Source organism: Moschus berezovskii, chromosome 9 (genome assembly GCF_049115385.1).
Source record: "Moschus berezovskii isolate FMDL1 chromosome 9, NW_MosBer_1.0, whole genome shotgun sequence".
Lineage (NCBI taxonomy): Eukaryota > Metazoa > Chordata > Mammalia > Artiodactyla > Moschidae > Moschus > Moschus berezovskii.
In genome coordinates, this window is record NC_142468.1 from 11,555,349 (window position 1) to 11,567,413 (window position 12,065).

General features: G+C 38.8%; 1 protein-coding gene and 1 long non-coding RNA gene across 4 annotated transcripts in view; one reads left to right on the forward strand and one right to left on the reverse strand.

Annotated features, from left to right (window-relative positions):
* The window catches only part of CEP128 (centrosomal protein 128), a 487,012-nt gene extending 479,833 nt beyond the window's left edge, over positions 1 to 7,179 (forward strand). Inside the window, exon 25 of the mRNA XM_088839414.1 lies at positions 6,653 to 7,179. Coding sequence (XP_088695540.1) covers positions 6,653 to 6,686 — 34 coding nt within the window. The 3' untranslated portion in view covers positions 6,687 to 7,179. The remainder of the gene's footprint in view (positions 1 to 6,652) is intronic.
* LOC129563525 (uncharacterized) overlaps positions 1 to 12,065 on the reverse strand; it is a 34,153-nt gene that overhangs the window by 13,223 nt on the left and 8,865 nt on the right. For 2 of the 3 annotated variants that reach the window (XR_016038159.1, XR_016038160.1), the window contains exons 2-3: positions 5,859 to 6,108; positions 2,203 to 2,368 (exon numbers count right to left, since the gene is read on the reverse strand). This is a non-coding gene — a long non-coding RNA (uncharacterized LOC129563525). Of the gene's footprint in view, positions 1 to 2,013; positions 2,084 to 2,202; positions 2,369 to 5,858; positions 6,109 to 12,065 lie in introns of all 3 variants that reach the window. The other variant, XR_008687352.2, reaches the window with a different exon arrangement.

Here is a 12,065-nt window from a genome sequence, read left to right on the forward strand (position 1 = left end):
GAGCTTGTCAACCATTCAGAATCATCACCAGGGCATCTAATGAAATCAGGACCTACAGGTATAGCTCTTCTCTCTGGTGAAATGTAGACTAATATTTGATTATCAAAAGGATGTGAACTTCTTTGGGGCTGAATTTTTATCCTGTTTCCTCCCAGAACTTGAGAGATTTGGGGCATTAGTTCTATATTGTCATTTTACATGTGATTTCAATTTTTCCTGTCTATACCAATGGCTCACAGTCATCCACTGTGTGTCAGAGTAACATTTCCAGACTCTGACATTGTCACTTTCAGAAAGATTTTGATTTAATGACTGTTGAATGTTTAAGTCTCATCCAACGTTTCCTCATTGTCTGTAACTAAGACCAGATATTTATTACATTGTTCCATCTCTTTATCCTCTGATAAATTAATGGCTAAATAGAATTTGTCTTGGCTTTTTATCTTACATTTTGTTACCCTCCATTATGTATCATTGATCATTTGACTGGTTTCAAATCAGGTTGCTTCCCCATCCCTGTATACACTTAGAAATGGACTAAATCAAAATCTATACAGAATTCTCCAATTCTCTTAACTAAAGCTTTTCAAGCACTTCTTTCAGTTTCTGAACACTTGAATTAAATATTACACTATGCCATCCATCAAAGAAAGTATGGTTTTTGAAAGAGTGCTTGTTTTTTGAGCAGCCACACTGTGACAGGACCCATCCAGAGACTTTGCTGAGGAACTTACACCCCCAGCTAGCCAACTGCAGCACTAAAATTACTGAAATGTGCAGGTCTTGCATAAATAACAAAACCAAATAAGTTTCAGATAGCATAACCCCTCAACTGTGTTTGAAATGTCTTCAGTTATTTTAGGGCTTGAAATTCATACCAGGTAGATATATAGATAATTTTTTTTATAAAAGCCATTTGAATATACAGATGCATCATATTACACCTGCTGCTATATGCTTTGGAAAGTCTTCCCATTGTTGATCAGGGACTGTGCCAACCACATAGTTATGTTCATATATTACTCAGGACTAGTGACCTTCTATCCAAGAAAGCATTATTTCCATTAATTCAACTGTCTGTCACATTTCCGTATCATTCATTAATTAGTGTGAATCTAGTATGTCTTGTTTAGTTGGCTAAAAAAGGTTTTCTGTACATATTACCAACCTTAACCTTATAATTTTAAAGAATTTAAATATAATTTCTTCACTTAATGTACTGATAAATTTGATTAGCCAGATATGTATGTTTAAATGTGCTCATACTTCTTAATTCCTGCTTACCGATTGTAATAGTGATGCACTATTTGAAATTGATATAGCAGACTTGCATGCTAAACCTGTCATGCCTATCAACATTTTGCTGGTTATTGTTCTCAGAAGAGAGAAGGAAAGTAAACTTTTGAAAGGTAAGTACAAAGTTCTGCATATTTAGATAGTATCAAATACCATAGGAAGACAGCCAGAACCCTTCCATTGTCCTTGATCTCTTCTGAGTGTAAACACTAAAGGCGAAGGATCAGTTTGGCACAGCCATACAACCCAAAATAATCCTTCTTGTTTTAATATTTTGCTTTTGGGCAATGTTTACTTTCCAGAAACGAGAATATTTTGTACATGTGAAAATGTATTATTCGTTGGGCATTACATGAAAATTTCATTCAGATTCTGAGAACTGTTACTGAAGGTGGGCTGAGCTTCTCATGGACAGATGTCATGTGAGAACAATCGGTTCTGGAGCCACCGAGATCCAGATGTCCAACTGAACAGCTGCCATCCTCTGCAGTAACCTTGACATCACTGCTTTTGAGTTGTGACCATGTGTTGTGCATTTCTTATCCTGACGCCCATGATTGAGGTCAGATGTTGTCTACCCTTAATTTTGCCCTTTGGGACTCTTTATAGTTCTCAGTGGGATGAACGGGCTCAAATACTGGTACCACAGAGCAGCTAAAGGAAAACTTTCCCATGCAATGTTCATGCAAGTAGATGTTCAGGCTAAATTTTCATTACCCTTAAATATTTAGTGTTGATTGCTCTTCTCAGACAGTGATTATAAGTGAACTGGGAACAAAGTAGGGATCTACAGAAGAAAGAAGAAAACGTTAAAATCTTCTGGGGTCTGTAACTCGGCTGTTATCTGTAGAAAGCAATGTTTGATCAGTTTACAAAAGTGATACTGTTACCAACAGAATTACTTACCTTTTGCTGGTAGCATCCTGGGAGCTAATTCCCAAGTTATCCACAACTTACGTGAAGAGACATTTGTTAATATTTGGAATCCACGTAGGTGTTGGGAAGGTCAGACCAAAGTAATTCATCACCGCTTTAATATTTGTAGTGCATTTTGTCATCATAAACCAAAGGTCTAGAATAGAGAAAAATGTGGATAGTAGGAACCAAGTATTAGGTTTTTATTATTGTTTTGATATCATAATAGATCAAACATCATCTTAACTCTTACAATCAATATTGTATTGAGAATCAGAATCTTTGAAAACTATGTAGGAAATTGCTGAATGCAATCGATGGTACCTAGAAAGCATCTTTAATGAATTATGTATATTTGCTTTAAATATAATTATACCGTATTTCATGGAGTCGAAAGAGTCGGACACGACTGAGCGACTGAACTGAACTCAACTGATACCGTATTTCTAAATTACAGGATGCTTCACTAGACAGTAAGCTCTTTTAATATAGGCAGCATGATTTTGTCTAGCACAGTGGATGGGCATATTTTCAGTCTTCAGAATGTATTTGCTAACTGAACTAATCACATGTGCACCATCAACCATCCTTCCCTACTACAGTGAGCAAACAGTGTTTATTAACTAATCTGGATAGCCAGGTTTGCAGAATCATTCAGCACTTAACAGACCAGTTGCCAGGTGCATTCATGAAAATTCAAATCATAATGTCCTTGGAATTTCCTAAGGGTTTAAACTATGTCTTCAGAGCCATGATGGCAGGAAAACCGAGCCAAGCAGGTAGCACCCTGCATCACCAGTATTGATGACTAACTTACTGAGTGTGAAATTTGCTGAATTTACCATAATGAATATCCATTAAATATTGATACATATCATTGCAAGCACCATCTCTTGTGTTTGTGTAAGTGTATAATTGAGGCCCGAGTATGTGTTGGCCATCACATTTGTGGATCTTTTTAGAGATTCCTATCACCACCACTTAGTTTGCCATCCCAAGTCTTTTCCACTGAATGGCTAATGTAGAACAAAAATCTTGAGATTGTAACGTTTGTCCCTTAAACCCCAAGTTAATTTTGCTATGGTACAAGAAAGTGGAGAGACCCATGTGATGAATTAAGATCAATTGCTCCATGATTATTGACTTTTCAATATCATCTGCCGGAACTTGTGCTTCACCGTCTACACAATAAGGCAAGTAAATCTTTGCTAGGTTTTATAGGCTCACCGATATCCAGCCAGTCTGTGGCTAATTGTGGTTTCGTTGCTTATTCAGCCTAGTAGCATTCCTTTATTCCAGGATGTTTTGCTTGAAAAACTCACTTAGTTCATATGCCAATTTCTTTTCAGTTAACAATTTATTTGCTGACCAGCTAAGTGTCTGATGTAAGAATCACTGAAAATTGTGTTCTTCCAATCTTCATCTTTCCCTTCAGTATTTCCTTTCTCTCTACATTGCTAGCAATCCAAAAGCCTTTCTACATAGTTAGGTTTTGTGTACTTTGAAGTTTAGGTCAAAAAGCTTGAGTGGCCCAAGATCTAGCACTTTTAGCTTCCTTATGTTTATAATAAGGTAGTATTGTTGAAGCAGTGGATAATGTGTTTTTCATCTGTCTTTTATAACCTGCATGAACAAGATTTGGCCTTATGATAGAACTGTGTACTATGACATAATTAGATAATGCCTTTTTTTAATATGGCTACCATCACACAGCCTGATGCTTGCCAGCCTAAGAAATAAAACAATTGATTATACACTTTTGATTCATACACAATGAAAGAAATTATGAAACTTTGGACTTTGCATTACTGATTATAACTAAGAAAGTACATACTATTCTGCATGGTTCAGGACAACACAATCATTGAATAGTCAAGAGCTGTCTCCTTCCTTCACTTCCATATCCTTAACCTGTATACCCTTCACCTCCAGGACATCAATAGTAGCTGACATAACCTCAGTGACTTTTGTCCTGAAGCCTTCTAATATATTGAACATGGGAGAAGATACCACCAATCAATCGATGACTACTGAAAGCCTACACTACAATGGGTGCTGTGAAATATGCAAGGAAGGTAGAACTCCTGCTATTTTAGCTGTTCAGTAACTATTTGGTGAATGAATGTAATATAACAATAACAACAAAAAAGTTAAAGAACTTTTTAATTCCTCTCTGTGTGAAGAAGAGCAATATTTTCCTTTAAAGGGCTTTCCTACCCAGACAATATTTAATTTTTACTCTTGTTTGACAAAATACAACAATCCCAGAATTTTAGTTTTTAAAAAGAAGGTTCTAGATCATAGAAACTTTATTTTCACCAGAGAATGTTCTTACTATTTACTGTATATTCCCAACGAATTTTAAGAATCACTCTAATACTTGTTTTAGGTTTAAATGCCAAAGTAGGGATTGGGGTGTTTAAAATGAACTAGAATTTACATGCATCCAAATGGGTGGATTTAAAAGCATGGTGATCCAGTTGGCTATCCTGCATGCTGCCAAGGGGAGGAGTGTTGGGACCAGAGGAATCCTGGCTACTTCAGCCACTAATCACCTATATGACACTGACCTTGCCATTTCACTTCTGTCTCTTAGCTGTTAATGGAGGAGGTTGGACTACATGGTTTTCTGGGTCGCTTTCTATCTCTGATGGTTTTTGAGTGTGCTGTTGATATGTACATTGGCATTCTTTGCTAGACTAAAAGTATCGTGTGTAGTCTGAATCTCTACCTCAAAGCTAGTTCTAAGAGATATCAAACTATATTTGGATCACTGTAATTGTAACTGTGCTGAGTTCAGTCATATCTGACTCTTTGTGACCCATAGAGTGTAGCCCCCTAGGCTCCTCTGTCCATGGGATTCTCTAGGCAAGAAAACTGGAGTGTGTTGCCCTTTTCTTCTTCGGGGGATCTTCCTGACCCAGGGATTGAACCCACGTCTCCTACATCTCCTGCATTGGCAGGCGAGTTCTTTACCACTGTGCCACCTGGGAAGCTTTGGATCATAAACCTTGTCAATGATCCATTCAATAATCACCTTTTCAGAAAATCACTTTACCTGCACAACCTGCCTTCTTCCTTTTTCCATGTTATGTTTGTTTTTTTAAATGATACAGGATTAGAATCCTACCTCTACCACTGACTGGTGCTGGGGTAAGTGTGATTTGAAGTAATCAACATTTCTGAGCTGTTTTATCTCATCTGTACAGTGGAATTGATTGTGTCTACTTCAGAAGAACTGTTAAGAGACTTATATGCAATGACACTTGAAAAATGCCAGGCTCAGAGTGTGGCACTCAGTCATTCTCCATGAAGGTGTCTTACTTTTCTTTAACATCAGTGCCTGATCCACTTCATTCGTAAAAATCTCCCATGAGCTCAGATTCTTGTCTCCACTTACTAAAGTGCAATGTATCACTCTAACTGCACAAAAATCAAAGTTGAAACTACTTGGATTCTAGAACATATTTATTCTGTTAAATTGCATTAATTAATCAAATATTTACTGAGTGCCAACTCTATTCTGAAATAATTTCCATAGTTTAGCTCATTTACTCCTGACGGCAACCCTGTAAGGTGAGTATTTATCATTTTCCGTCAATAACCCATCTCCAGTGAGGAAACCGAAGCACAGAAAGGTTACTTACCATACCCGGGGGCGCGCGTCGGTAAGTACGGAGCCCGCAGTTGGACGCGCGCACTTTGTCGCTAGGTCACCTTTGCAAGCAGCCATTTTATTCACTTGTATTTAAAAATGCAAAAGCAAACTGTTTAACATGCAAAGGAGTCAATGGCACGAAGGAGTTTGGGGGGTTTTGTTCTGTTTTGTTGCTGTTGTTGTGTTTTGTTGGTGGTGCTGGTTTTGTTTGCTTTTTCCAAAAAGATTACACAGCATTTCTAGGAAAAGAAAGAGGGGGTAAAACAGCTGTCAACTCCGCTGACTTTGCTTAAATTTCTCTAAGGCTTGATAATGCATTAGGTTTTGAGACATCCTTCCTGTAGCCCATAGGAGGAGTGAAAGAGCACGGGGGGCTTAGCACCTAGAGGAGTGAGCAGACTCCATTTCCTGTCTCTGTGGACTAGCCAGTACCAAGCACTTTTTGTAAACTTAAATACTTGTCTGTCCTAACAGGCATGAAGTATGTATATATACTCTGCCTAAAGAAGAGCCTCTGCTAATAAAAGGGACTTTTGGTTCAGTAGGAAAAACAAAACAAAGCACACCAGTGTGGGTGTCAGAAGAAGCTGAGGGGAAGCGTGCAGAGAGGGTAGAGGGAGTGAGGAGCTTCTCTACTGATGTGTGAGTGGAAGCTGGGAGTGAATTTCATGAGCAAATATGGAATTTTGCCACTGAATTCTTTCCTCCAGAGCTAATAATCTCATGGGATATTAATACAAGGGGAAAAGACCTTGGGTAAAGAAAATAATTTTCCTTTTTCAGGACGAAGTTTTCTCAGGATGGCAGTGAAGTTTGAGTGTCATAAAGTGGTAATCGAAGACCAAGTATTTTATCATAAGCAAACAGGAAAACGAGCTACACTCTCTGGAATCATTTTTGGTAAGTTGGAAAAGGAACCTGGTCATATCAACTTACTCAAGGACCCTTTTCCCTAAGCTTTCCAGGATGCATGGGCCTTTTGACCCTAATCATCATTCTGTACCGAGGTCATCAAAATAGAAATCTGGTACATGTATCCAGATTGCCAGGAGAAATATCAATAACCTCAGATATACAAATGACACCACCCTGATGGCAGAGAGCAAAGAGGAACTAAAGAGCCTCTTGATGAAAGTGAAAGAGGAGAGTGAAAAAGTTGGCTTAAAACTCAACATTCAGAAAACTAAGATCATGGCATCTGGTCCCATCACTTCATGGCAAATTGATGGGGAAACAGTGGAAACAGTGACAGACTTTTTTTTCTTGGGCTCCAAAATCACTGCAGTTGGTAACTGCAGCCATGAAATTAAAAGATGCTTGCTCCTTGGAAGAATAGCTATAACAAACCTAGACAGCATATTAAAAAGTGAAGGCATTGCTTTGCTGACAAAGTTCCATCTAGTCGAAGCTATGGTTTTTCCAGTAGTCATGTATGGATGTGTGAGTTGGACTATAAAGAAAGCTGAACACTGAAGAATTGATGCTTTTGAACTGTGATGTTGGAGGAGACTCTTGAGAGTCCCTTGGACTTCAAGGAGATCCAACCCGTCCGTCCTAAAGGAAATCAATCCTGAATATTCACTGGAAGGACTGATGCTGAAGCTGAAGCTCTAGTTTTTTGCATCCACCTGATGCAAAGAACTGACTCCTTAGAAAAGACCCTGATGCTGGGAAAGACTGAAGCTGAAGGAGAAGGGGACGACAGAGGATAAGGTGGTTGGATGATCACCAACTCAATGGACATGAGTTTGAGCCAACTTCAGGAGTTGGTGATGGACAGGGAAACCTGGCATACTGCAGTCCATGGGATCATAAAGAGTCAGACACAATTGAGCACCTGAACTGAACTGAACATGTGGATGTTGTGACTACATCATGCTTTATAATCATAGATAACACATTAGGTGGGGAAGGACATTTATATTTTATGAAGTTCATCATTTCATCATTAATGAATTAATCCTTTTATGAGTTATCTGAATCACTCTTTTGGAGCATTCTGAAAGAGATAAAAAAAAAAAAAACTTTTTTCAAGTAGCTGACTTAATGGATATCTGAATGCCTGGCTTCAAAAACTATTACTTATAAAAGGCCAAAAAATGTCAATATGGGCAGTATGGCTGTTACATAATTTTTCCAAGGCGGAAAAGGCAATAAATTGCAAAATACTGTACTAAGAGAATATATGGTTCTTGATAAGAGCAGCTGCTACTTCACTGAGGTATACAATGTTTTAAAACTTGTTTTTTTCTGTTTTGGAAGTATGTTAATTAGTTCACTTGTTTTGTTTAATTTATTACCATCCTGCCTGTGTTGTGATTCTTAATTGTATGGTGTAGTTTATATGCACTGCTTTTAAGTGAGGGAAATGCCACCATGCACCTTTGGTGTTTTTATGCTTAAAAAATAAAAACTGAAAACACAAGGACTGATCACCAACAGGTGTATGTCCTTGACTGGATTCTTTAGCCATGCGTGTGCATAATGGTTTTCGTATGGTCAGTTATCTGATCACTCACTGTGGGATAGTCCACTGAACTGAGCTTCAGTTGCAGTTACAGAGGATGCAAGTGAGCAATATTAAAGTATAAATTGGCCCAAAATGCAGACTTTCCTTTTGAAGCTTTTAAGCCAGGAACATACATCAATTAAAAAATAAGCTTATATTATATGAGACTTGCCACATATTGGGAAATATACAGCAGAAACCAGGTACCTTCAGGTGTGCCTTAGCACAAACCTGTAACTCTTCAAGTAATAAAGTAAATCTTCACATGTTTTGAATATTAGAGACTTGAGAGGTTGCTGCTTGGTTCAACCCCCTCCTTGGGGGGTTAAATTAGGACGAATAAGAAATGATTTTGACATCAACTCTTCCAATTGGGAATTTTTCTGAAATGTATGAGTAGATTTTCTTAACTAGAAAGACAATAAATTTTGTCAGTGTATTTTTTATGATTTAGATCTAGCATGCCAGGGACATAATTCTAATATCAATGTATGATATAATAAATAGATGTAAATGAAGGAGGTGAGACCATCCATATTGCTGGACTCAAAATGGTGGGTAGCCAGTCACCACAGGACTCTTATTACAGACCAGCCCTGTGCAGATTGTTGAAGGGGTAAAGAAATACCATGATTCTTTGCTGTAGGGGATTGTTTTATTTTGGGGTGTTTAGCAGTAAGCATTTCTGTCTTCTTTTTAGAGGGGCAGAAATAAAAGACATACTTCCTGTGAGTGTAATAGGAATTCAGAAAATGGAAAAATAACACAGATCAAGGGAGATTTTGTAGAGGAAGTGGGTTATGAACAGGATCTTGAAAGTTGGCAAGTCAGGTTAAAGAACTTGATGACTAAGTGGTTACTGTTTTTTAACCAAAAGGAGGTCATTGGTGATCTTGATGAGAAAAATTTCAGTAAGCCACATTACAGCTATTGGATGAATCATAAGTTTTAAAGACAGATTTCTCTTCTGACCCAGGCTTAAGCATAGCCTTAATATCCACCATATTGACAGAAGTGGATTTTAGGGGTCATGTGAACTTCTCCCCAGTATAATTCACACATGACCTAAACCATTCAGTGAGTTATTTCTCCTCCACTTTTTCCCTGATTTTTTCTTCTCTTCCTTCTGTTTCTTTTGTCTCTTGCTTGCATCATGTTTCTTAACTTTTTTCCCTTCCTCTTTCCCTTCAGTAGGCCAACAGAGGTCTGTGAGGAGAGAATCCACAGTTATGACCAGTGTATTAGTTTCCTGTTGTCACTGAGACAAATTACCAGAAACTGGTGACTTAAAGCTATAGAAATGTATTCTCTCACAGTTCCTGAAGCTGGAAGTCCAAAATCATTTTCACCAGACAGCAATCAAAGGCTGCACTTGTGTCAGGGGCTCTTAGGGAAAATCCATTCTTTGACCCTTCCAAGTTCTGGAGGCTGCCAGCATTCCTTGGCTTGTGGCCACATCCCTCTAATCTCTATCTCATGGTCACATGACCTCCTCTTCTCTGTATATCAGATTTTCCTCTGCCTCTCTCTTATAAGAACACTCATCTATGAAAATGAAAACACTAGTTTGAAAAGATACATGCACCTCAGTGTCCCTAACAGCATTATTTATAATAGTCAAGACATGAAAGCAGCCTAAGTAACCATCAACAGATGAATGGATAAAGATCTGACACACCAAACACACACACACACAGAGGAATATTCAGTCATTAAAAAGAGTGAAATTCTGCCATATGCAGCAACATGGATAGACCTAGAGAGTATTAAGTTTAGATAAATCAGAAAAAGACACATACTCGGTTATCACTTGTATGTGGGATCTAAAAATAAATGAAGGTATTAAAGAAAACAGAAACAGCCTCACAGTTATAGAGAACAAAACAGTGGTTCCCAGTAGGGAGAGGGAAGAGGCAGGGGCGAGATGGGGTATGGGATTGAGAGACACAAACTGCTATGTACAAAATAGATAAGCAACAAGGATATACAGCACAGGGAGATACAACTTTTTTAAAAATAATAGCTATAAATGGAGTATAATCTACAAAAATATTGAATCACTATGCTGTACACCTGAAACTAATGTAATATTGTGAATCCCTGTACATCAGGAAAAAAAGTAGTGACACTCATGATTACATTTAAGGCCCATGTAAATAATCCAGGGTAGTCTCCCTATCTCAAGATCCTTAATCATGTCTGCAAACACCCTTTTTCCAAATAAAGTAATATTTACAGGTTCCAGGGATTAGGACCTAATATATTTGGGCACCATTATTCAGCCACCAAAAATCAGAATATTACAAAGACTCCTTTGTTGGCATATGGTAGACAACATTGCGTCCATCCTGAACACACTGGAGCCTCTCTGGTAGATCTCACTTGCAAGCTTGAGAAAGGAATCATACCTCTTCATGTGCCTTGTGTTCACTGGAACAGCGTTCTGTGTGTGAGCAATACCTCCTTGCTGCTGCTGTTGCTGCTGCTGCTAAGTCACTTCAGTCATGTCCGACTCTGTGTGACCCCATAGACGGAAGCCCACCAGGCTTCCCCGTCCCTGGGATTCTCCAGGCAAGAACACTGGAGTGGGTTGCCATTTCCTTCTCCAATGTGTGAAAGCGAAAAGTGAAAGTGAAGTTGCTCAGTCGTGTCCGACCCTTAGCGACCCCACAGACTGCAGCCCACCAGGCTCCTCCATCCACGGGATTTTCTAGGCAAGCGTACTGAGTGGCTTGCCATTGCCTTCTCCACCTCCCTGCTAATGACTGACAAAGGAAAAAGGAACTCATTGTAACTTTCCAATTCCCGAAGGACCAACCTTTAAGTCCTAAATAAAGCGGTTTGGGATTAAGGGTGTGTTCCTCATGGAGTGCTCCCTATTTTCCTCCTCAGATTTGAGAGTTTGTATTTTTTTTCAGTAAGGAAGGGCTATCCCCTGGGCTTATTAGTTTCTGGTTCAAGTTGCAATATACATTTATCAATTCAAGCTGGAGGAGATGTACAAAAGCACACAGAATCAATAAGGAATCCTCTCAGCTGGAGATCCTGCGAAATTCACCTGCGATACTAAGACTGTGAGAAAGAGATGCTTTGAGCCCTCACATTTACCTTTCTCTGAGTAATCCCATCACCCACAAAATGTCTGGGTGAGGATGAGGAGGGAGAAAATAGGAACAAGGAGCATGACAATTTGTGCCCACTTTCCTACCCGTATCCATTACTGGCAGACCATTTTCACTAGCTCATTCCTGCAGCAGAGGGAATCCAGATGTATTTGCAAGCAATAATTTTTATGGAGTGGTCTCTAAAGCCCTTGTGTATCGTTGTTCACCCACTCTCAAATTCTTATTCAGTGAATTTTAGAATGGCAATTCTAATGAGGAATATTACCCTTAAAAAGAGCATTTTTACCGTAACTCTAAGACATATTATTATAGTCCCATACGCTCAATAATTATTTTTACTTTTCCCAATGTTACCTTAAGTGTTAGTTCCTCAGTTATGTCTGACTCTTTGCAACTCCATGGACAGTAGCTTGTCAGGCTTCTCTGTCCACAGGATTCTCCAGGCAAGAGTACTGGAGTGAGTTGCCATGCCCTCTTCCGGGGATCTTCCCAACCCAGGGATCGAACCCAGCTCTCCTACATTGCAGGTGGATTCTTTACCATCTGAGCCACCAGGGAAGCC